A 27,371-nucleotide genomic window follows, 5' to 3' on the forward strand; every position below is an offset into this window, starting at 1 on the left:
GCTCTATGGTTTTGAAAAATTCATCGAACTATTTCGAATTTAGACGCTCACTTTTTCTCTTGTTTTTTTTTCATGCAAAATGCGTTCATTTGTTTTCCGAAAAGCGCGGAAACGTATCGTTGAAATTTTCCCATCTCAGCACCTGTAAGAGGTTTCCCTTAAACATGTAGCCGTTATCTACTAATGTAAAACTTATTTAAGTTTACGGTTTCATGCATATAAAGGCTGGGCAGCGAAATATTTGAAGATATATTTGGTATTAATCACCACCCACCATGAGGTAAGTCATGTAGTGATGAAGCTTTTGCAATGCCGGGTTTTTCAAGTTATTCGTTTTGTTTTGAAGTAAAATTTATTATATGTGGTCTGAGGCTAAAAAAGACTTCGCCTTATTGAAGACGTTGCAGTTTTGTGCATAAATGGGGCATAATTATGTGTTTTGACAAGTAACACGATAGGCTAATATTCTTGACCTGCGTGGAGTTCTTATTATGCTCAAATATAAAGGCTTGTTTTCTAAGAAGTGGGTGTTTACTTACAGTCGATCTCCGCGTTGCCTATCGAGGTCTGCAGTTGTGGAGGAAACCCTGGATATGATCGCAGCTGTGAAGAAAGCCAATCAAAGTCTTCTTTGGGGAGCGATTAATATTTGCATTTTGGCAGTTGTTTTGTACGACATGTATGTATTCGTTGAAATTGATTTTTAATGGCACCCGGAGAAATTCCACAGTTAATTTCGTTTTATCTCGTGTGATAGAGGTAACAACTTGCAGCTATCGCTAAGATATCTTTTGCAGTGGCCTGAAGTATGGGTTTGAGCGTATATAATTTCGAGAATGAAAGATACTTTCCTAGTTCCTCATAAAAACTCAATTATAGATACGACACATGTCGACGTCTGTAATTTTCTCCTGAAATAAATTTTTTGGAGCATTTCGTTTAGCATATAGTTCTTTCGCTTTTTGCACTCTTCTTGTTGTATATAATCGGAATTGATGCTAATCTTAGCAGATCGAAAGGCATCTAAAAATGTGCATGTTACTAATAGTTTTGGAAATGAGGTGTAAGTTCTTATGAACATTTAAAAATGGTGAATTGCTGCCTTTAGTAACGACTGAATTAGGCCTGCTGGGTTAATTTTGGTTAATTGTAATGATGTTCTATTTTATCCTCGGTTCATATTGTTTTGAGTGTTTATTTTTATTACAATATTCTTTAAAATCTTGCCAGGTAAGTCAGGAAATCTCCAGAGTAAGAGCAAGAATTAATTAGAGGAGTCTGAGAAGCTGTTTGCACTTATAAATAGATGCAGATTTTTGCTTTAATTTTCTTTATAAAATGGAGTTTTTTAAATGGGGATCCTCGTGGATGTTACATGCGGGTGATTGGTCACCCCCTACCAAACTCCATTGAGTTGTCTCACAGGGTAATGATAGTACACGTGGAATGGACGGCATTATAATCAAATGATTATGGTTTCATTGTGCACCATACTTATATTCATAACTTTCCTCAACTGTTGTGTGTATTAGTGTATAATCGAAATATGGAATTGTATTTGGCTGCAAACCATAGGATCTCATGCCTAAGAATTTAATTTGTATGCATTGAATTTAATATGGAAGGTCCCTTTTACCATGCATTTAATGTGCGCATGTGTTTAACCTGTGCACCATTGGGGACCTGTTATGTTTATTGAACAGAAATGATGAGGATCATAAGTAATATTGACATGAGGGTTTTTTTGCGGGAATTTTTCTTCAAGCAAGTTGAAAATCCTGCTTTGAATATGGGTCAATCCATATGAAGTGATCCAAAGATAAATAAGTTGGTTGCTTGACCATTTTTAATAATTTTAATTTTTTTATATGTTTTTACTACAGAAATGGGAAGTTCAAAACTGATTTTAAAAAAAATTTATTTTACACAGTTTACATGTGGTGGCCATTTTTGTTTTGAATCACGGAGCGTTTTTTCCCTTTGAAGACGTTTGCGTTAAATTGATTATCTCTGGACTGCATCGTGCTACAAGATTGAAACTGGCATCGTTTTTTTCGGTACTCTCTTCCTTACAATAGTGTTTCATAGCCATAATTACCCATGCAAATCTTACCTGTCTAAATGGTCTTCTAAGTAGGGGGTCGAAAATTGAAGAATTCCACTTTTTAGAAATTAAAAAACCATGAAGGAGAAATTTATCAGAGTTAATATTTTTTTAATAGTAAGATATCATTGGGTACACACATTTTATGGAGTATCAGCATTGACAACTCACTCGTTAATTGTTTATGAATTTTTAAAATTTGGATTTTTAAAATTTTTGTAATGCTGCAAATGATGCAGTCCAGAGATAATCAATTTAACGCAAACGTCTTCAAAGGGAAAAAACGCTCCGTGATTCAAAACAAAAATGGCCACCACATGTAAACGGTGTAAAATAAATAAAAAAAAAATCAGTTTTGAACTTCCCATTTCTGTAGTAAAAACATATAAAAAAATAAAAAAAAAATTAAATATGGTAAAGCAACCTACCTTGGATCACTTCAAATGGATTGACCCATATGGGATTCTTCTTTGTTACGTCGTACATTTCAAAGCATGCTGCCAAATTTTATTATTTGTTTTGTTAGCAAATATTTATTGCTTCTTATTTAACTTGTTATTTTGCAGTGTGTATAAATGCCCTGCCTACAGCCTAGGTTTGTATTATGGAGAAATTGCTCTTGCAGTTATTTTGATGATAAGCAGTTTTTTCCATGTATCACGGTATGTGTACGTTAATTGGTATCTGAAACCCATACCTCTCACACCACATCAAAGGCGCTTGATGGGAATAAGCAAACTAGGTGAGTATTTCATTTTATATTTGATTTTCAGTGTAAATTACCTATTTTTCTGTAACAATTTTTTAAGGCCATCAAATAACTTTGGATTTGCTCATTGTATGTTAAAAGCAGGGACCTGGAGCGCTCCTCCGCTATGCTTCGGCTCCATTTTTGGAGTAGATCAGTTCAATTCCTGCTGCTCCACTCTGGAGCGGAGCATTTCTTGTGAGAACTACACTCCGGATCAGTACTCTGACGCCAATGCTTTGCTCCTTTGCGGGCAGTCAAAGTGGGCTCGCTTCTATGGCTGTGGGCATTGAATGCTCCCCGTCCCTATTTTTGTTGTGATTTTAACCCTTAATCAATGCTATTTGTGGTATTAGCTCATGCCAATACATTCCAATATATAAATGGTAGCATGCAAAAAATACTTTTCGTATGCCGCATTACAATGTGTGTTCTATTTAACTACGTTAAGTTAAATTTTTTTGTGTGATAAATAATGTTAACGATAATCTGAAAGCTTATCACCGTATGATAATCGAGATTAGTTACTTAAGTTGTTATACAGTATCACAGACATAGTAACAACTTTTACCAATTTCATTATCACAGTAGAAATTTCGATTGCAAGCGATATTAATAAAATAAAAATGCTGTAGTTTACCATGCAGACTACCATTAGCAAACTTCTTGATTTTTATTTTTTTACTCTAAAATACGAAATTTTCGTTAAAGTATGCTTGGAGTTTACGGATTTTGATTGTGCATCATGAAATATACGACTGCTATCAGCCCAAAAAAGGTAGAATGCTGAAATTTAAGAATTTAGGGATTCAAGAACTAAAGATTTTATACTTCAAAGTCATCGTTTCTGTCTGGCATAAATGAAAGTCCGTTTTGTGAAATTGTCACATTTCTTAGGATTGCTCTGAAATTATGCAAGATTTAGAAAAACCACGTATTACGTAAAAAAGTTTTAGGTATTTCCTAAACGTAACTGTGACTTTGCGAGAGCAATGGTTTCCTCTCCATGGTCATGAAAACAGAGTATGTATTATTGACTGATGGAAATTGTCACTGACTGGCACATGTGTGATTTTATGCTTGCAAACTTTTATTTTCCATGCGATCAACATTAAAAAATATAAATGTATTACTCACAAAATTCATAATTATGAAATATAAACACCTCGTATCCATTAGCAGTAATTTTACCTCTATTTCAAGAAGAAAGGCTCACTTAAAGTGGTGAGTACGCATACCACTGTGATCTACAGGCAAAGGAGGCACTTTAATTATATTTCTACCTACTACGTCCTCATGGCGAACAGAGAGAGTGCTCCATATGGGTTTAATGCTGTGCCAATGTTGGTCCAGCATATAGTTAAGGCCGTTTTACACGGTACACGGAATTGCGCAGTCTGACGTACGTGTGAAGGCGCAATCAAAATTGTGTCGTGTAAAGCCGTGAATTGCTAGAACACATGCGAGAATGCGTGGATGCGAGACGGCAAAATAGCCCGTTCTAATTTCGTTCATGCATTCACGCAATTCCACGCCATTTTAGACATTAATGCAGCTCTAACCTGCGCAATTCCGTGTACCGTGTGAAACGGCCTTTAGAAGCCAGAAATTTTGTCGACAGGAATCTCTGAAAATTTTATTCTCTTGCTGTTATTAATTCTTACTTGCACAAGGCTAGTGGCACACAATACAGCATTACCCGACTTAGAAGCTACCCAGGCTTTAGTTTTGGCTATGCTTCCCAACTGCGTCAACAGCACCGTTGCCATGATATGATTAGAGGTCTGTGAAATTCGCGAGATGCGATATCTCTAAATAATGCGAAATCAGTACATAAAAACGAAATTTCGTGTTTTTGCAATTTTAGGTGAATTAGCAAAATAATCACATCTAATGAGTCATAATCTATTAAAGCCTAAGCCTTCATTGTTTAACACTACAGACTTTCATCGTGACCACGGCGGCCACAAAACGGTGCCGTCAACTGAGCGATTCGATTCGTTAAAAGACATCCATAGACGCATATGGTTATTTGAAAGCAAGAAGCGATAGCAGTTGGGGGAAGAGAAGGAAGGAACAGAAAGGATAAGAGGAGAGGGGTTCTCCTTATTAGCGGACGGATCGTCGGATATTCGGCTCTCCACTGAGGTTCAATGCAAAAAAATCATTTTGATATTGGCCAAATCTAATTCTTCAGGTGAGAAATTTTCTCATTCTAGATGTTTCAGGATCGATAAATGGGAAATAATTTTTCAAGTTTCTTTGAATCGTATTATGTTTAGTTGTGTGTGCTTCTTTCACTGCCTTTACTGACCGATTGGCAACAGCTGCAATCAAAACTAAGCGATTTTGTTGTATCTAGCTGCTGTCCTACCTTCCCTCAACACCTGGGTGAAGGGTATCAAAAGGGAACCCATGACATGAAATATTTAGCCCAATCTGTAAGTTATACAGTACTATGGTTATACTGTAGCTACCCATCACTCAGTTTGAAAACACCATCGTGACTGGTGGTGTTTTGCAGTTGTACTGTTTTTTTATCGTGGTTTCATTTTTAAGTATCGAACAAAGGAAAGGAATTTTAAAATGCCAAAAGCTAGTGATACCATTCATACCAGGGCAAGTGAATTCAGCTCAGGATTTTATGTGAAAGACTGTGTGAAGTTTGCGATAAAAGATTTGAATTTGAAAGATGTGACACTTTGTTCAAGCACATCAGTAGCGATACACATATACGTGCGAAAGAAAGGGGACCCACAGAACGACAGCTATCATTTGAACACACAGTCACTCAGTCAAAGAAAGCGAAGGAGGAGCTTGTTGTTGCTACTACTGAAGCATTTATAAAGGCTTTATATAAAGTAGAGAAACTTGACAATCCAAAAATTCTGGAATGGCTCTCGAAATATTCACATATAAGGTAGTGGGGATTTGCCGTTTGCCGATCGTATTCACCAAGCCTACATTCTTGAATCATTTATATACCTTCAACCAATACAACTTGAACCATTTCTTTCATTAAGTTTTATCAGAAATTTTGGGTATATTTAATTTTAAATAGGCTTGAAGAGCCATCTGTGTAAATTATTAACTCATCCATGCTGTGTTTTGCCACCATCACCTCTCCAAATAGATGTTTTAATGCAGAGTCAATATCGTACTTATCTTGATCGATTTTATGACATGCCAGGGCGTAAGATATTTTTCGAGGGATCCGTTTTGTACCATAATACGTCTGTGATTATTAAAACCTTTTTATGACTCCAGTGAGCTCTGTGAATCTCATTCTGGTGCTGAAACTCATCTCTGCTCCCGTCTTTGCCATCTTGACCAATCCTGTCGTATGCCACGTGTAACGATCGCAGATATAAACTATCATTCCAGTCATATCTCCTGTTTTCACAACAAACGTAATGACGCGACGTTCTAACCCTATGTGGCTTCCAACGACAATGAAGTCGAAGTCAACAATTATCAAACAAAATACAATGCTCCACTGTGAAAACAAAAAAATTATCAAGGATAATAATACTGACATAAGATAATTCTAGGCATTTAGTGTGCCAGTCAAGACCAGTGAAGCGCATGCTCAGAAATTTCAAACTTTAGGGAATTTGAGCGTTATGAAAAATTAAAGTGCCAGTCAGTGACAGCGCTTAGGAACAAAAGCTTTGAATATCGGGGAATGTTTTATTTCCGATCCTTCATCATTTGGATGGACTTGATTTGGATATGAAACGATTCATCTCCTGCATCCCTCGATTTCTGCGAGCGGAACAAAATGTACGTCAATCGTCAGTGACTAACACCAAAACAATGCACTTTTGCATTGCATTTCTTTGCGTGAACGTGCGACATCTAATTGTAAGGATGGATTAAATGGATAGGTAAGGCACAGTCATGATTGAGGAAGATCGTTAACTGGAAAATTTCGTAGAAAAAAAGTATCTTAGTTGCAAAATCTGCAGTTATAGAATGACTCTCTAAACGAAATAATTTGCACATATGAAATGAGAACGAAGAAAAAGGGAAGAGATGGAAGGAATATCTGGAAGATTTGTACAAAGGAAGTCGCCTCAGAACGAATGCTATCGAAAACGAGAGGGAAGTGGATGCCGATGACATGGGAGCCCCAATTTTAAGATCGGAAATTGATGCGGCTGTAAGAGACCTCAGGATAAATAAAGCGTCTGGCATTGATGACATTCCTGCAGAACTAATTAAAAATTCAGGAGAGAAGACGTTGAACCAGCTATACAAAATCATTAGTGAAATGTATACGACAGGTGAGATACCAAAGGATTTCGAGAGGAACATTATAATCCCTATTCCTAAGAAGAAAAGAGCGGAGAAGTGCGAAGATTTTAGGACCATAAGCCTCACTACACATGCGTCAAAGATGCTGACAAAGATCATCTATAGAAGAATAGAACGAAAAGCAGAAGAGTACTTGGATGAGGACCAATTTGGATTCAGAAAAAACAAAGGCACAAGGGAAGCAATATTGGCCCTAATACTGCTCATAGGAAAGAGAATGGAAAAGAACAAGCCAACATTCGTTGCGTTTGTGGACTTAGAGAAAGCATTTGACAACGTGGATTGGAGCACAATGCTTGGAATCCTAAAGGGAATTGGGGTTCTTTATAATGACAGAAGAATCATCCACAGTTTATACAAAAACCAAGTAGCCGTGATAAAATCAGGGCCCAGCTGTGAAGAAGCAAGAATTAATAAGGAGTGCGACAAGGCTGTACATAGTCACCCGTAATTTTCAACGTTTACATTGAAAAAGCCATTAATGAAATCAAAGAAAAGGAATTAGGAGTGAATATCCATGGAGAAAAAATTAGCATGCTAAGATTTGCTGATGACATAGCCGTTATAGCAGAAACAGAGAAGGATTTGAAAAATATTCTGGTTAATATGGGTAGGGTAATGAGTAGATATCAACTGAAAATAAGCACGAAGAAAACCAAGATCTTAGTATGCAGCAGAAGAGAAGAAGTCAAGACCAACATTAAAATAGGGAGGCATAAACTGATAGAGGTGGATGAATTCTGTTATTTGGGAAGCAAGATAACTAGTGACGGGAGAAGCAAGAAAGAAATTATCAGCAGAATAGCCCAGGCGAAGAGAGCATTCCACCAAAAGAGAGACCTGCTTATAGCGGGAAACTTAAATATGGAAGTAAAGAAACAATTTATAAGAACCTACATCTGGAGTATGCTCCTATACGGAAGTGAGGCATGGACAATGACCGCAGCGGAGATAGCAAGGATAGAGGCCTTTGAAATGTGGTGCTACAGAAGAATGATGAAAATCAAATGGATCGACCGAGTTAGTAACGAGGAAGTCCTAAGAAGGGTAGGAGAGAAGAGAAGCCTCATGAAAACCTTAATAAGAAGACGGAACAACCTTATAGGCCACATCTTGAGACATGATGGCCTGATGAAGACAATCGTCGAAGGACAGGTGGAAGGCAAGAATGGAAAAGGAAGACCCCGAACAAAATATATGGAACAAGTAAAGAGAGATGTGAAAGAGAAGAAATACGTAGGAGTGAAAAGATTAGCTGATAGGAGAACTGAGTGGAGAGCTGCGTCAAACCAATCCTAGGATTGTTGACCAGTGATGATTATAATGATGATGATGAAACGAGAGCTCACTACCGCGGCATTTCGTAAAAAATTGTTGGAGTATAGGGAGAAACAAGTATGGAATACTAAAATTTATAATATTTACTCCATGTTCGGTCTTTGAACGGTCCATTTATCTCAAATGGAATTCTTGAACCCTAGTATGACAGTCATGTAGAAACGCTCATATACCTTTTTTAAGTTAAATTTTACCCATTCTTTGATTTTTTTTAAAGAGCTGAAAGGTAGATTTCAATTTTCGAGGTGTAGAATAGTTCATGAATAATGAAGTTACCTTTGCTGCATAGAAAAAATATTTTCGAACTTTTCATTTCATGGAAATGTTGATAATGTTCCTCTTACTTTAACCACAAAGATGAAAATCACCATTTTGGTAGTCTGCATTGCCGGGAAATTGCCCATTGTCCATGAAAGTTCAGCATACCTTTCAGTTCTACCTTTTTTGCGCCAAAAGTCTGTACTAATCACGATAATTGGTTGGAGTTGCGTGTTTTCAAATGATGCCTTAGTGTAAATTTAAAATGCTAAGGATACAGGCCTGGCCCATTCATTGGGTGCAAGGAATAATTTTCATGGAATTTTACTATAAATACTTCAATAAAAAAATATATTCTACCCTAAGCCCATTACTTTTTTCCGAATGACATGCTTTGTAATCAGAGGTCCTACTGAGCATCACTAATTTGATATTTCTGTCATTTTTCTGAGCACTCAGTCTTTAAGTGAAACCTCCTTGTTTGACTTCCCATATTTCCTTAGATAAAGAATAATTGTTACGGGCAGGAAAAAATTCACATTATTCACATCTTTGAAAGGTGTAAGTCGTATTTGGCGAATTGCTGTAAAGAAATTTTATATGTTGAAAGATATGAAACCTTGTTTAAACATATATTTTAAATTTGAAACAACGGACAGTAAAGCATCATTTATTTTTGAATCTAAAAATTAAATCTTTGCCATTATCGTGAGATGGTTATGGACATATTGACGAAAATCGGTACACTTTTAGAGGGCTAAGGATCCAATATTTCTTTAAAAAGTGACACATTCCAAATATAAACATAAAAACACAATAAGCCTATAAACACGAGGTGAATTGCAATTTAATCTCACATTACAATTACATGCAAGTAATCCTCCATTATATTTTTTTGCGATTAATAATGGGAAATGCCTATTGGAAAATATGCTATTTCAATTGGCTATAGAATTTCTGGAACAAAGTCAACCTCTTAGAAACTCCGTAATACCGGAGCAGAGCAGAATTATAGCAATTCGCTCCGCTCCGGGGAGCTCCAACATGCAGCTCCACCTGAGAGCTCCGCTCCGACCTGCTCCGCTACGGCTGGAGCAACAATGACTGCTCCCCTGCTGCTCCAGGTCCCTGGTTTAAAGCCACTTACCTGTGTAACAAGTCAAACAATGTTTTTATAGCATCACCTAAGGCCTTCAGAAATCAAACACATTCCTTTCAAGGATAGTTTATATTTACTAAATAATTTTTTTGCATAAAATAAAATATCAGATTTAAGAAGAATATTTTTGGCTCTGATGTTGAATTAAAAAAAAAAAGGATAGGAATCTTGAATTATAAACACCAAACTGCTGAAATTTCATCAAAATCCTAAAGTGATTTTCTATGCACTACTCAATTTCCCTGATATCTAAGTTCTTAACTAGTGTTGAAATTGCTAAACAGTACATATATTCCAATTCCATGCGATGTCTTTAAGACTGGTTGGTCTCATAAGAAATTTAAGAAGCTGAAAATATTAATTGCTTTTCTATTATGTCTCTGCTAATGAAAAAATATTTTTTAATGTATCTAATGAATTATTCGTTGGGGTTATATATTATCTCACTGTTGCTATTCTGGGAAATTCATTGGATGATTTAGTGTCCTAGTCTAACATTCTCAGAGCAAGATGAGCTATGCAGTACTTGCATCTCTGTAAGCTTGTATTGATATTAATAATGGGATAAAGTGTTCCGTATTGTAGCAGTAGTTTAATGAGGATGTTTTTACTTGTTAATTAGCGATACCATTATGAAAAATTAAATATGTACTCTGTTTGAATGGTTTATAATTACTATTTTTCCACTACTTATTTACATAGTTTTAAATTTTCAATTAAATTTAAAACTATGTAAATAACGATGTTCATTTACTCAAATAATGGGAACTCTTGAAATCCTCCTTATGGAAATATTTTGAAACTGTTTAAAAGTTTAAGTTTAAAAAATGTTGTACTCTGATGTCTTTGGGCGTAGTCCTGTACAAGCTCCCAGTGCTCCGAAGTGTTGGGAGCGAGTCTTTTCGTGTTCCAGTAGAAGCTACAAAAGCTCCTGTAGCTTTCTTGTGTGTCACGCATGACGTCACTATATTCGCTTCTGTCTCGCTACAAATGCTCCTGCAAAATAGGTGGGTGAGCTGGAGCAAACTGGTTTTCAGCGTGAATTTGAATGGGAAGGAATACAAAAGAAAATGGTGTTCATAGCAATTGTGGACCAGGCCAGCAATAATATGACCATTTGGAGTTGACGGAAGAAGTTGCTAAGAGAGCCAGGATTGTAGGTGCTAAAAAAATTGATTATTATTCAGGGGATATTATGGTGAGGCAAATAGCTGTAACCTAATGGTTATACAATTTAGAGTCGATGTTCGCCACGGGCCTGATCGAGGAAGAAATTGAGCGGCAAGTCCAAGGTATCTTATAAATTTTGTTGTTGTGATAAATAATTATTAGTGGTTTAAGCTTGAGCTAGCAAGAAGTGGAGATAGAAAATGACTATTTGAAGTTAATAAGGCATGTGGTGAGTGGACTTTCCAGTCGAAGCATTCCGTTCGTTGTTTACATTGTATTTTTATAAGTTATTTTGATTTATTCGTTATTTAGATCAATTATTAGTTATTTAAACTTGAGATTGCGTGAAATTGAGATAGAATATGACTTCTAAGGTTAGGGTACGTGGTGGGTGATCTTCCTGGTCAAAGTATTCCGTTTGTTGCATTGTGTGGCGGCCAACCTTTCTCCATGAAGATTGTATCCTCTGTTAAATGATGATATCTCTCTCTAATCTTCAAGTTGAGTTTAAGTTTAATCAATTATTGATGTTCGGTTGTATTTTACTTGTGTAATTTTCTTAAGGGTAGGTTGACGTGCGTTGCATTTATGTTTAAGGCTTGCTGTTGACGAGATGGGTTCTAGTCTAGGGCTGCTTTTAAGACTATCATACAATTTCATGAGTGCAATTGATGAATCGTAGCAAGTACACTCAACTTAAGGCCTTTTTACACGGTACATGAACCCGTATGAGTCTAAATGTATGAATGCAAGAATGAACATGAAATGTACCGTACGGTTGAGTTGTTGCACGTTGAGTGGTCACATGTTTACTTGTGCGAATGCATGAACGAAAAATTGAACCTATTTCAGCTTGGTTCATACATTCGTTCATGTTCCATTTCGGTCCACAAAAATCATTCACGCAAACAGGCATTAACTTGTACGTGTGTAGTTTAAACAGGCTTTTGGGTGAGTTAAGTGTTGTGGATTAGGCTTATTTTTGGTTCCATTGAAATTTCTCTAATAAGGTGTTCAATCAGTGTTATTGATCAGGCTTGTCTTCTTTTATATGTATCATGATTTGCTCTCAGTTAAAGTTTATCACCTCGGTGTTAGAGGATTTGCAAACCAGTGGGTAAAATCTTCAGGACAAGCATCGATCTGTTGTGGTGTCCGAGCATGGTATCCAATGCTGATATAAAATTAATAAGGTTTCTTGTGGTGTACCCCATGGTCATATTTTTTTTGTCATTTATATTACTGACCTATCTAACTAGCTAAGTAAAGTGCAAGGGGCTATATAAATCCCTTATTCACACGATCTAATATCCGAGCAGACGATACCAGTAAAATAAATGACTAACAAATGCTACTATCGCTCCAGCCGTGATCCAGTAGGGTAGCACCGGGAGGACGGGGACCGATAGGAGCGAAAGTGGACCACGAATCTGTAGTGTCTGAAGCGGGAGCACTTGGGAGCATTGGGAGCGTGTACTGGACTACGCCCTTTATCTTTTATGCTAGAGCGACATATTCTGGCATGGATTATCAGCTGTTAATGATGTTTGCCAATATCTCTTTTGATTATTCTCTGGTTAAATCTGTAATTTGTTAACAGTTGTTTTTATGCTTTACAGATCCCCATTTTAAAGCATCAAATGATTCTGTGGCCTCAAAAATAGTGTGTTCACCAGAGAAACAAAGATCTCCATCACCAGTCAGGCATACACCAAAGCCGCTGATCTCATCTCCATCTCCAAATGTGCCTTCTTTTACATCACCATACAGTTCATCCTCACTGAACTCTTCAGCAATTGGCAATAGTAAGGATTTTTTTCTGTGTTTTTTCTGTCAAATTTAATTCTTGATCTTTAGGCTGCTAGAGTTCACAATTTTAGCTGCCAGCTAGTACGTAAAAGACCCCCTGTGCAGGAGGCACTCTCTGCTGCAAGGGCTGAAATGGTATAGTTAAGCCCCTTAGCAATCCTTACAGTGAGGGAAAGTGCCCAAGAGCAAGATATTCAGGTAGCAATAAAAATTTTGGGTAAATGCCGCAGTCAGAGTGCAAAATGTATAAAAATGTTCCCGCACTCTAAGGTTTAATTAATAAAAGACCTTGTTGCTTGTGTGTATTCATGTTGTGTCCTGAGTTTTGTTATGTCATTGTCTGTAATAGATGTAAGTATATATGTACCATAATTTTCATTTGTTTTCATGATTCCAGGTAGTGCCAGCATCCTGTCTAGTCCAAATTATTCCATGTCCAGTCCCTCTTGGGTGTATCATCAGTCCAGTCCAGCTATGCCGAACCTTACTCCAACTGTAGGATCATCTCCATACTCTCCTAATAGTACCCTGCCTACCTTGTCCCCTTACCCCCTCACACCATCTTTTGTCACAAGTCCTCTGGCTAGTCACAGCCCAGGAAATCCTTTCTCTCCTGGATCATTGGGTTCTAGTGAGCTTGGGCGAATGACTGCAAATCCTAAAACTACCTTTGAATCAAGTAAGTGCTTTCTCCTTGGTGTAATTACTTATAGTATTTTTTTGTTTAAATTTGTCTTGTCATATTTCTATTATTGGATGTCATTGGAGTTTATTCTTAGGGAATGTATCAAAGTTATCTAATACACAAGAAGACTTGCTGGTAACCCTTCTCCCTGAATTCAGACTACATTCTGTTTTTTTCTTAGGTTGGTTAAGAATCTGCCTTATTATCTTTGTATACAGGCAGTTTATACTTAAAAATATTTAAACCTAAATGGATTAGTAATTATTTTGGTAATTTTTGTTAAATTTAGTGTTGAAGTATTGAACTTTGATTTGTTTTTAAGGTTTCATGGGTGATGTGCAGTCATCGCCTACTGGATCGACCATGCCTGTCATTCCAGGCAGTGGAACACAGTTTAGTCCGGTTGTATCTTCCTCCTCACCTATCACTTTCTCCCCAAATGGCTCCCAAAATCAGCCCTCCTTGCTCTACCGGTGCACATATCAGCTGGCTCCCCTTGTTTCTGGTTTGTTTTTCCTTATTTTGAACTTAATTTTCCAAAATCTGTGGTTATCCCTTAAAATTTTAGCTGGAGTACATATTAACTTTGCATTAGGTCATTAACCCATTTGCATCCATCCCCTGTGATTTAAATTGGCCATCCGATGTAAATAGATCCATTTTCAGGTGAATAAAATCTACAAGTAAGAGAAGTATTTCTAAGGCAATTTACAATGGAAAAAGTTTTCTAAATGGCCACCAGATGGCAGCTGCTATCAGGTACACTATATGGCCATAAACATCCAAAAACAGTAGCAAGATAGCGGGATCAACTGATAGATATCACTATGCAATCTGCGTACCGGTATACTTTTGGTGTTTGTGGCCAGCTTCAGGCCCCATACCAGTATGGTTGTGATGCCAATGGGTTAACTAAAGGTCTTGAATTCATTGGTTAGTCATCTAAAAGGTAACATGGAAGCTCTGTAGAAGGTACCATGGAAGTTATCAGCTTGGTCTGCATTGAAAGGAAGTATTTTTAGAACCTACTTCGCGATATTAATAAAATTACCAGGGGGTGGACGAGTAATAGAGATTTTTCTACCAATTGAGATTTAAAGAATTTATTATTATAAATCGTTCTATTTTGTACAGTTTTTGAGTTTGAAATGATTTAAACTGCAAATGTCATCTAATTTTCTTGAAACAATCAGTCTAAATTCCTGAAATTTTCGAGTCTCCAAAAATGCAGTTGGTATGGCTGTTGCTTTTATGTGTGTGTCCATAGGTGGTTCTAAATTTTTTTTAACAACATATACGCTGAAATATATAGAACATATAAGTGAAATAGAATATTAAAAAATCCAAAGAAACTGGGATTAAATTTAAAGAGATGTATATTAACTGAGGATGTTTCAAATCTCGGTCTATGATGTATTAATCTCTATCAGTCTGGCAAATTTTTATGTTTGCAAAACAGGTAAATGCTGACAGCTGATTATTCTAGACACTTTGCAATTTTTTTGCGAGTTATTATTAATGGGTCACATTTCACCAAAAAAGAGGCAAAATACAACTGGTCTAGCGGGGGTGATGCATCCTTTGAATTACTTTCTTAGTTTCTATAACTTTGTTAATTGGTTAATTCTTTTATGCTGTTTTCTACTCTAGCTTTAGTACCAGGAAGGGGTAGAGGTGATGCCAAGAAAAGGGAGGGTGATACAAGGGCAGGGATGGCTCACTCATCTCCACTTTCCTCTGGGTCTGCTTCATCACCTGCAGCATCTTCACCTGGAAGCGGGTCATCTTTTTCTCATGGGATTGATATATGGCAGCGTGTTGGAGTCAAAGTTTCCAATCTTGAGCGTTGGACTATGAATCTTAGAGTGGTACTGTATAATTTAATTTCTTTGTGTGTGGGATTTTTTTAAAACATTCCTTATTCGTACTTGATTGTAATTTTATAGTAAACAGTGTGTAGGCATTATTAGGTATTGGAAGCTATTTTGCAATTCAAAACGATCATCTCGCATGAAATTGGCCTAAAAAAATAAATATTTTGAACAAGTCGATGCCGTGGGATCTCCACACATGCTGACAAAACAATACAGACACATGCAATGCACAACCTATGTGGTGCCATTAGAAAGCTGTTAGTGCATTCAATACAATTTATATAGTTTGATTTGGTGATTTTACTTATGGTTTTATTCCAGAGTAGCAAATAAAATTAGTATTTACATATTTAAATCAATAACTTCCTTCCTTTTTCTGCTTACAGTTTTGTTAATACCGTAACTTACAGGTTTACAAAAGCAGTGTGTGAAGCAATACATAGCTATTTTTAAAATACTGGCGATCACTGGTGATACATTTAATGAGGCTGATGATTGCATTTATCGTAGGCACTCCATCTGCTGTACATTAACCTTGAACAATGCTAAACTAACAGAGCACTCAATTGTATACAATGCTTGGTAATCAGTGATCAACTTCAGTTGTTGGAACATGCAATCTAGGAATGTCAATGAAATACAAATTAAAGTTTAATTCATACGTAATTGCCATAAATTTTAAATATTATCAAAGAAATAAAAATCCGAGTGCTCCTTAATACTTTGATAAACTTTTTCCAACATTTCTATATAAAATCATCTCAATAGAAACAAATCATCACACAAGTATACAACAATTCATCACACAATACAAGCTACCTTATTCATCATCCACGTGAAGTCAGAATTTGATATTTTACTCCCTTTCATAGGGCACTCAAATATTTATGTAAAATGCTGTATCCAGGTCCAATTTTTTAATCAGCTAATTTTGATCTGATTTCTTAATCCGGCGAAAGTTAGTATTAGTGGATATTGGTATCCAAATTATGCAATCTGACTAACCTTTATTATAATCCATTTCTATTTGCCAATGTGGACAATATTTTTTATCTTAATTGAAAGAAAATATGCCGGATGATAGATTGGTATGGCCTTAATATTTATGATCTCTATTGGTATTTTTATGGAATATGCATTATGCATATGAAATTACAGATATTACGGAAATTAAGTACTTAATTTACCGAAATGTTAATGTTAATGAAGTTCACAAGTCAGTCGATTACTGGAGGTCAATGGTTTTTAGGGACAAATGTTAATGTTTTGCTGCATTTCAAATGCTTAGTAAGGCTGTGTGAGTGGGGATTATTTTGATCGAGCGAGAATTTGGGAAATATCTTGAATCTTGAGTTAGATTCAAGTTTAAGATTCAAAATTAGCTAGACTCAGTTAAATTAGAAAAAAAAACTATTCGGCAAGGTTTTCTCTCTCCGGTGTTCCGGTCACTTCTATTTCTCAGTAAAATATCTCCTATTCGTGGCAGCATTTTGCCACTTTTTAGTGGTATCACCAGGGTGTAGACAGTTCAATGTTTAGAATGTGATGTTAGAAAAGTATGAGAGTGTGAAATATATTCCAGTGTATCAAATGCATTCAAGAATAAAAACTTGATGATGTTACCTGGATTAATTGATAGATAGTGATAAATAACAATACAATTTCCATGGTTTTAGGAAATTCTAAGAATACAATGGATTAGAAATGTATCGTATGATTCAATAAAACTTATTTTCATGTGAATAATGATAAATAGATGAGCAGATGGAAAAATGGTCTAATTGGAAATTGCTGTTCATTATAGTAGACTCTCGTTATTACGAAGTTCACGGGACCGAAAAATCGGAGGTTCATAATAAAGAAGTTCGTATGAACGTTTCTTTTAAGAATCGTCGGAAAAAACCGTATGTGATTAACGTGTTTAAATTACGCGCAAATATATATATACCATGGATAAACAGGAAAATTCGTTTCAGTTTTGGCATGAGGCATGACGTAATCGAGCGTTGATATCTTCTCGAGAACAGTAAATCCGATTTACGAACTAGATGCGTTCCAAGATCTTGTTCCTAAGTTGATAAACCTACGGTCCGGCCGCCGAGAGTTGTCCGATGACAGGCAGAATCGTCTAGGTCAGCGTTGCCAGGTAAGAAAGTGAAATGCCTACAAAGGGCTCCGTGAAGAAAGGAGACGGAAAGGACGTCGAGCGTGAAGGACCCAGTGGAAGAGTCACTTGTTTTGGGAATTTGAAGAAAGGGTATGTTTTAGTGGATCAGGCTTATTTCGCTGCTCTTCATGCATTTGACAACGTTGAATGACTGGGCGATGGTGTGAGGTGCCTTTGGGAGACAGCGATTGGCTGCAAACCGTGCTGGCACAGGATTATCCGCACCACCTATTGTGCCGTCATCGGACAACTCTCGCTGGCCGGAATGTATGCAAGGCATAGAGGAGTACGGTTATCCTGCGGAATGCAACACTTCATAACAATTGTGCGCTAACTTGCGATTGTGGCGAACTGATCTAGATGGGCGTGCAACGCAGCTGGAACCGAAAAAATTGCTCTCCGCAGCAAGGAACAACGGGCGAAACGCTGAACAGTTCCTAACTTCACGCCGGATTCAATGATACCGTATATCTCCGAATATAGTCCCCCCCCGAATATAGTCCCCCCCCCCCCAATTTTGAGACCTCAGTTTTGGGAAAAATTTTAAAATGTAAAGGAAGGCAATTTTTCTGTGGTTAGCAAGTTAAGATTCTAGATTCGATAAAAACTATTATTTTCTGTGAAGATTAAGAACAAATCTGTTCACATATTTTCCATCACAACAAAATAACTATACCTAAAACATGTTGTGATCCATTGCATGTATCAGTAATTTATAGTTCCTTAACCAGATGTAATGAAGAAATGAGAAATTTTTTTAAGTATCCAAGGCTATTGTATTTTTTAAACCTTCACAAATTATTAATATTTTTGATTTCCAAATGACTACAGACAATGTCAATATATAAGCTTTAACTTAAAGCCCATAAACAGTATTGCATTTGGCCCTGAAACTTCCTTAGATCCAGTGTAACACACACATCAAGTCATCACAAATCCAAGTGACTTGAAGAATTTAGGAAATCTAAATAAAATTGTGTTAAATAAATTATAAATATTATAAAAATATTGCTATCAAATGCCTGCTAAGCAAAACAATTAAACTACAGGACTTACAATTATCAAAGTAATAAAATTAAGAAATAAACTTTTTCCAACAAACATTAAAACTGAAAAAAAAAAATATATCAATTTTCAATGCCTCTTCGCGAATCATTGCATAAGTTACACAAAGAGCTTCTGCTCTGCATTTGCGCACAAATTCGACGATATTTTCGTCTAATTCTTTGAATCTGCCGCATCGAGACCCCCGAAATGACTTCCGCGATGTATTAGCGCTTTGCTAGCGCTGTAAATACTATGATTTACGGCGTATTCTGCAACGGCTATTTTTAAATTGGCATCGAAACTCCGTCTTTGAAGGCCTCTAATCTGCGGCAGGATTGATCCTCATCTTTCTACTTGATCCATCACCTCACTGTTGAACGTAAAATTATTTTTAATAAAGAAAATATCGCGGAAATAATTGCGAAACGTTATGCGACGTAATTTATCGATCCTATTTACCCTGACGAATTGAAGATATTCCTCAATAAATTAATTACACTTTCGATGCTGAGTCGCTGTATTTCGATCAAATGCAGTAATGCCGGCGCTTCTGGTTTAAAGTCGTCGATTATTGCGCCTTTTCAGAAACAAATGCATCACCTATTGCGCATTCTTGTTCTGTGAAGGCGGTAAAGGCAGTGGTTGTAAACACGAACCGCACGGACGTATAGTAGCTACGGACGCAATGAAATGCTAAATCGTCACGAAAGGTTCACTTTATCTGTTTATTTTTCGCAATTATTTAAATCATGTAGTTATTAAATGAGCGACGGGTACATATACTATTGATTCAATTCTAGTGTTCGATTAATGTAATGATAGTGTGTGTTTAGTTTTCATTTTAATTATTTACTGTTTTGCGTCATTAAGTGATCAGTGTCGATTGAATTATTCTAACAATACTTTTCCAAGAAAAATTAGCGGCTACCCGATGGATTCCGTGAAAACGCATATTCGATATGCTATTTGAATCGGAATAATCGTATCTGTACAACATTTGTGGTAAAAATTGTCTTAATTTCCGGTAAAACGTGGCAGTATTTACTAATATCTCCGATTATAATCCTCATAAATATACTCAAATAGAAAGACTACGAGAACATTAGCCATTATTTATTACTTTATGGTCACCTTTAGTATGCTAAATTGGATTACACTCGATTATAGTCCCCCCCCTTACTTTTCCGCGGCCATTTTTGGAAAAAAAGGGGGGACTATATTCGGAGATATACGGTACTTTGTATAGATTATGGCCAGAGTAAGATTTCCTCCAAATCAAAAGGCGCCAAATTTGAAATTTGAAATTTTTGAATGCTGGCATCTCTGAAAGTTTGTAAATCGAATGTGCGTAGGAAGAGAACTAACTGTACATCAAATTTACGAGCTGTAATGGGTCTGTCACCATGATTCCCCAGGAGTAAAGCTTATTATATGACGTTGCGTGTATGGTGAAAAAAGAACCATAAATGACGCTCTTGGTCGCAGTACACGAGGAGAACTTAAATGTGGCGTGATTATTAAAACTTAGCGTAGTGAATATCCATCTAATGCCATAGCTTATGCGTGGAACTTCGTAATAAAGTTCATTTTGTAACCACCAGGACCGGGACTGAGGTTTGTAACTTCGTAAAAAGGAAATTTTCGTAATAAGCTTTCTTTTCCTATAGGTTGGATAGGCCTTTTCGTCGGGACTAACGATTTGCTACGTAAAAACGAGAACTTCGTAATAACGTTGTTCGTATTAACAAGAGTCTACTGTAGTCCCTAAAACTATGTGATGCCAAAAATGTACAATTTAGCTAGACTATCTTTTGCAAAACAGTGCTTGATAAACAGGCTTTAAGCACATGAAATGGATAAAAATCCTTTTCAGGATTGATTTTATTTTTGTATAATTTTTCTGGTAGAACAGCACATGCATTAACTTTAAATTATAGATTCGATCCTATTGTTTCTGGAAAATGTTCAAAAGGGCATGATAAAGTTTATAATTTTACGTTTATTCTGCGCAATATTCTGCATAATATATCGATGTAGGATTTACAAATATTGGTGACTATAAGAACACCTCAAAATATGGAAAATTTGAGAAAAAAAAATATCATCATTTAAAAAAGGTGAGCTGCAGGTTGCCCAATCCAGCACCCTGCCAAACTCAAAGCAGTCTCCAACTGTCTATTGGAATTGTTGAAATCCATTCATGTTGAAATTAAGCGGTAGTGGAGTTGTAAATTTTTCTCGCTCTTGAAGAGTTGAAACTCGCACAGCCCCTACGTCTAGTCGTGCCTCATTTTGTGTCTGGATTGCATTCGATGCAGTCTAAAAATTTGTTTTGAGCTTGATCACATAAACTTGCCAAGCACATGATAGATGTATGTTGAACCTCAGTGATTGTGTGAGAATACTCTACATTTCAACCATTTGGAGAGGCTGAAAAAATAATTTTTCTCCAATGCATAAAATGATGGTCTTCCTAGCATACATATGTATATGTTATGAAACACTGAGTATATTTATTTGCCATCAAAACTATGTACTTAATAACCTTGTGCAACCTAATTTGTTGCAGTGGCTATCACAAACAGTTGTTGAACGTTTGGTGCTGGAAATCGATTCTATCAATGAGGCTCTTGGATGGAACGTTTGTGCTGGAGGTGTAACAGGAAGCAAAGAGGGAGGAACAGAAGAGCAAGGAATTGGCAATGTGGGATTGGATAGGCTTCGAAGTGCTGCTTTGGTACCACATGTCATCACTGCTGCTCCAAATTTATCTCTTCTTATTCCATTTCTGGAGGCTACTCCTAATCAAAAGTACCTTGTGGCTCGTATCAGAAGTAAGTTTTTATAGTTTATCATGCATGTTTTAAAATTAAGGAAATTAAAACTTTGAGTGCCGGCTGCTAATTTTAAACCCTACTGAAAAATCCAGCCTTTTTTACAAAATTCGTAGGTACATTTTCAAAAACAATAGCATCAAAAATATGTTTATATCGATGTGTATTTCAGTAAAAATGGGCTTTTCTCTTCTTTATGAATGAGTTGAATAACATTTATTGCTAATTTAAAAAAATATAATTTAACAATGAAAACCTACTGATTTTGAAAAATAAAAAAGTTGCAACATATGATGTACCTGACAATGAATATTATTTTCGATAACCAGTGGACGAAATCTTCGTGCCACTATGAAAGCTTCGACAGTTAGTCCGGAGAAAAAACAGGATCAACTATCTACTTCAAGTTTTATTCTTCAACCTTTTTTTTAAAGAGTCACAACAAAGTAACCACAAAACAAACCCTTGGCTACAAAAAAGTACATAGATACTTTTTTCTGTTGATAAAAAAAATGGCATTGTCCGCGAATATACAAAATATACATTTCATGGAAATCTTAACACTCCCCCTCGGACAATACCTGTTTTTGAAAATGCAATAATCATTTCACCTTCAATCTCTGAATGAGTACCAAACAACACAAGACATTATAATTATAAAATATTCAAACATCTTAAATTCTATTGTACAGATCCTTAAGTCCTATCATCTTTGATAGCACTTTGATTCTTGTCCCTGGCAGTCTTTTAGTAAATATATCCGCAGTATTCTTGTCTGATGGTACATATATAAAATACACCATTTTTTCTTTGACTTGTTCCATGATGAAATGGTATTTAACAAAGAAATGTTTGTTTCCTTCAGTTATAACATCATTTTTGGCAATGGCAATGGAACTCTCATTATCACAATATATAACACAAGGTTTAGGCATTAAACATCCTTGATTAATTTCTATTAACAACTCTGATAACCATACTATTTCAGTTACACACTCATACAATGCAATAAACTCTGCATGAGTTGATGAGGTTGCCATGCATTTTTGCTTCCTTGCTCGCCAGATAAATGGAGCCCCTGCTAAAGAAATATGATATCCTGTAATGGACTTACAATAACCTTTACTGCCTGCCCAGTCTGCATCAGAGTATGCATTAATTTTACTTTGACATTTTTGATAACATAAAGCATAACCTCTAGTCTTAGACAAAAATCTAAACATATGCTTGACATTTTTCCAATCAGTTTGACATGGCTCCTCCATATACTGACTTAAAATACACACAGCATAGGAAATGTCTGGTCTTGTATTTCCAGACAAATGCAACAAACAGCCTATTGCTTTTCGATACAAATAATTGCTTATTTGGTTTTCGACATCTCTCTCTTGAAAATCTACTGGTAAAGGAGTATTCACCCCATGACAATCTTGCATCTCGAATTCTTCCAACATATATTTTATATAATTCTCCTGATCAATATATACCACACTTCTTTCAGGTCTCTGTATTCTGATGGACAAAATATTATGGGCTGAACCAAGATCCTTGACTCCTACATGCTTACCTAGATAACTCTTAAACTGTGATATCTTGTCCTTCGTTCCGACAAGCAACATATCATCAACATAAACCCCTACTTTAAGGTCAGACATGCTAAAAATACATGGATCACTTAAACACTGTTTTAATCCATACACAGACAAAATTGAGCTTAGATGCAAATACCAATTTCTACCTGATTGCTTTAAACCTCTCTCTAAATACTCTTGTTTAACTTACATACATAAAACTTTCTATCAACTGTTATATTCTCTCCGAGATATTTTGGTATCTCCATGTACACATCCTCTTCTAATTTACTGTTTAAATATGCCCCTACAATATCCAACTGATCCATTTCTAAATCTGTCTCAACAGCAATAGCTATAAGAAGCCTCAGACTTTTCTTTTTGAATAACAGGACTAAATGTGTCATGGTAATCAACTCCATGAATTTGACCATATCCCTGAGCAACTAACCTTGCCTTGAACTTTATAATTTCCCCTTTATCATTACGTTTCAAAGCAAACACCCATTTTGAACCTACAATATTTAATCCCTCTGGTCTTGGCACTATTTCCCATGTTCCTTGGTCTGACAAAACTTTTACTTCTTCTTGCATTGCCTGTTTCCAAAACTCAGAATCTTTACTATTTAAAGCCTCTGTTACTGTCCCTGGAATGGAAGTACACTCAATACTTGCATGAGCATAGTTGCAGCTTTGACAAGATGTTGGCTTCCTAACACGCTTTGACCTCCTTGGAATGGACTGGCTTGGTACCTCACCTGCGACCTCACCAGGGTCAAGGTTTGTCACTGGTACCTCTAAATTAGTAACTGTGGGGTAGACCACCAAGACAGGCTGTTCGACGTCATCCTCCAAAACTGCAACACGAGGCGCTGCCTCCTCTGGTATCTCAGGCACTGCTCCCCCTGAAACTGAATCTGGGACCACTGGAGTCAGACCTGGGATCACCACCGGGTGTGATGAAATTTGGTTTGATTTAGTCTCCTCAGCTTTTCCATCGCCTGTGAAAACATAGCCTTGTTCCACAATGTCTTCTCCTGGATCAGGTTCGCCATCGCTGTCTAGATCGGGAATCTTGATATCATCTCGGCTCGTCTTAAAAGGAAATTTTGATTCGTTGAACCTGACATCTCTGCTGATTATTACTTTCTTCTTTTTCAGACTCCAAAGTCGATATCCTTTGATGCCCTCTTCATATCCTAACATGATGCTTTCTTCTCCTCTGGGACTCAATTTTCCATCTCTTGTCTCTCTTGGCTGCCATGCCCATGCCTGGCATCCAAAAACTCTTAGATAGTTATAATCTATCTCTTTTAGTTCCCGTCCTTTCCACAAACTCATTGGAATATTGCTATTTCGTGCAGAAGTAGGAGACAAATTTCTGAGATGTACAGCAGTCATGAGAGCTTCTCCCCAAAATCTTTTATGAAGACCAGATTTTATCAGTAAACATCTCGTTGTATTCAGAATAGTTTCGTTGTACCTCTCAGATAGCCCATTTTGCTGTGGAGTATATGCCACTGAGAAACGATGTAAGATTCCACATTCTTCCAGGTGTACTGAGAATTTTTTATCTGTGTATTCTCCACCATTGTCACTCTGGAATTCCTTAATTTTCCTATCGTGCAGGCACTCCACTCTACGTTGAAATTTCTTGAAATTTTCAAATACTTCTAACTTCTTTTTCAATAAGTAGACCATAGAATACCTTGTAAAATCATCAATAAATGTGACAAAGTACTTAGCTCCATTGAAAGTCTTGGGTGTAAATGGACTGACAAAAAATATTTGTTTCGGTAACCAGTGGACGAAATCTTCGTGCCACTATGAAAGCTTCGACAGTTAGTCCGGAGAAAAAACAGGATCAACTATCTACTTCAAGTTTTATTCTTCAACCATTTTTAAAGAGACTCCAATTTTATGGTGCCAATTCCTTTGACTTCCAAAGCATATCCATCACCCACAACAACTTGACCAGTTATGGGACAAAGATTTATGAATAAATCTTTTCTATTGGTCATGTGGTCTGATGCTCCACCGTCCAGTATCCATAATCCCCCACCTCCTATACTTTTCTCTTGGTGAGTACACAATGCTTTATATCCTCTTTTGATGACAGAAGCTCGCCCCTTCTTCACAGATTCAAAATTCTGATTCTTCTCAATAGCATTTTGTTTCTTATCGGGGCACTGGAAAGATAGATGTCCCTCTGTTCCACATACATAACAGATGGGAGGATGGCTTTTTCTTCCACCTTTACCTTTGTTCTTTCCTTTCCCTTTAAATCTATTCACTCCATGCTCAGAAAACTCTGATTCCTTTGTGACCTTGTAAACTTGATGTGCATCGCTATTATCTTCAGATTTGAGCTCTTTCTTTTCTCTTGACATGCATAGCATCTTCTGCTCTTCCACAAGCATGTCACCCAATACTTCTCTTGAGACTAATTTCCCTTTCCGATAACTCTGGACAAAAAACTTCCAATCAGATGGAAGGCCGTTTAGATATACATTAGCTAGCATATCATCATCAATTTCCATACCACATTTCTTGATTTTCCTGCGATAATCGTTTATTATGGCAACATATTGATGAATACTCATCTCCTTAGTCTTTTGTGTGTTCCACATAGCTCGATTGAAGCTGCATAGCTCAGAGCGGCCGTAACTCGTGCACATGGTCTCCAACGCTTCCCACGCTGCCTTAGCATTATCGCAGGCGTCCACATGCTCCAGAAAAGTCTTCTGAACGTTACAATAGATGAGTCCCAGACATGTGTTGTCCAGCCTTTTCCTCCGTTTCACCTCATAATCCGGCGGATCTGCCGCGACTAACACACCGTTCTCTTCTATCGTCCACTCTTCAAAACCTTTGATAGCTTCAATGCATTGAGCTTTTAAGAATAACCCCTTCATTCCTAGTGTCCACTCGTAATAGTTCGGCCCTTCAAGTTTATCAGCCACAGGTAACTGCCCCTGGGCTGACTCGCTATCCATCATTTGATTTTGCCGCCGTCCGGACATCGTTCCTCTTTTTTTCTTTTTACGAGTTCGACGAGTTATTCCAAGCCAGACTCTGGTTGATTTGTACTCGAAGTTTATCACCGTTTGCTCAAACGATAGTCTTCTTCACCAACACGTTTAATTCTCCGCACTTATGCCTGCTGGGCCCATAACCTGACAATGAATATTATTTTCGATAACCAGTGGACGAAATCTTCGTGCCACTATGAAAGCTTCGACAGTTAGTCCGGAGAAAAAACAGGATCAACTATCTACTTCAAGTTTTATTCTTCAACCTTTTTTTTAAAGAGTCACAACAAAGTAACCACAAAACAAACCCTTGGCTACAAAAAAGTACATAGATACTTTTTTCTGTTGATAAAAAAAATGGCATTGTCCGCGAATATACAAAATATACATTTCATGGAAATCTTAACAGTACCCCCATAACATGCATAATAATTTTTTATTACGCTCAATGTAAACTATATAAAGCTTGGAAATCATAAAAAAATACATTGTTCCAAGCAAAGCATTATAAATCCTGGATGGCAAAAAGGGTCACTGCACCCTCAACGAACGGTTCTTTCCGCAAAAGAATTTTCACACAAAGTGGCCTAAGATTAGGATGCCGGTAGCTACAGAGGACTTTTCGTCCTCAAGTAAACATAAAGTAAACTCTTTTTCCATCAAGCAGTAGATTTTTTAAAAAAGCAGAACCACTAAGTAGTAAACTGGAAAAGTACCTTGGGCGAAATATTACGCCTTCACGCATACAAAGCCAATTAAGTAGAAAGATGAAATATTACGTCCATGGCAATCTTCAGAAAGATTAGCAGGACGTAATATTACGTCCATGGCACGCAATATGTTAAGTGATAAAAATCAAAGTTTCAATCAGTTAAAGTTTTAAATTCTGACTCTACTTTCTACTTTAGTTCTATTAGTTTAAATCAATAGATAAATTAGATTTAAATTTTCATTGCCGTATTTTTCTTATATAGTCCCCCTCGAAATATAGTCCCCCTAATTTTGAGGCTTCAGTTTCGGGGAAATTTTAAGAATGAGTATGAATATATTCACCCCCTTTACTTTTACCATGGGCATTTTTGGAAAAAAAGGGGGGACTATATTCAGACATGTACGGTATATGTATCTCTGTACATTAGAATCGTAATTTAAGGTTTTTCTGAGGGAAAAAATTGAACACTAAATAAGGACCTGCCACTTTTAAGGTTTAAGAGTCTGTAATGATTGGAGCAGTGTTTTATGATTAAAAATTGTAAAT

At 36.6% G+C, this 27,371-nt stretch overlaps 1 protein-coding gene across 1 annotated transcript in view; it reads left to right on the forward strand.

Annotated features, from left to right (window-relative positions):
* The first annotated feature begins 81 nt into the window (after nt 1–81).
* Nucleotides 82–27,371, forward strand: part of LOC124157723 (transmembrane protein 209) — a 37,084-nt gene continuing 9,794 nt past the window's right edge. Inside the window, exons 1-8 of the mRNA XM_046532698.1 lie at nt 82–280; nt 542–679; nt 2,671–2,846; nt 12,714–12,899; nt 13,301–13,582; nt 13,911–14,093; nt 15,239–15,456; nt 21,246–21,510. Of these exons, the coding sequence (XP_046388654.1) occupies nt 276–280; nt 542–679; nt 2,671–2,846; nt 12,714–12,899; nt 13,301–13,582; nt 13,911–14,093; nt 15,239–15,456; nt 21,246–21,510 (1,453 nt within the window). The 5' untranslated portion in view covers nt 82–275. The remainder of the gene's footprint in view (nt 281–541; nt 680–2,670; nt 2,847–12,713; nt 12,900–13,300; nt 13,583–13,910; nt 14,094–15,238; nt 15,457–21,245; nt 21,511–27,371) is intronic.

This window comes from Ischnura elegans, chromosome 4 (genome assembly GCF_921293095.1).
Source record: "Ischnura elegans chromosome 4, ioIscEleg1.1, whole genome shotgun sequence".
Lineage (NCBI taxonomy): Eukaryota > Metazoa > Arthropoda > Insecta > Odonata > Coenagrionidae > Ischnura > Ischnura elegans.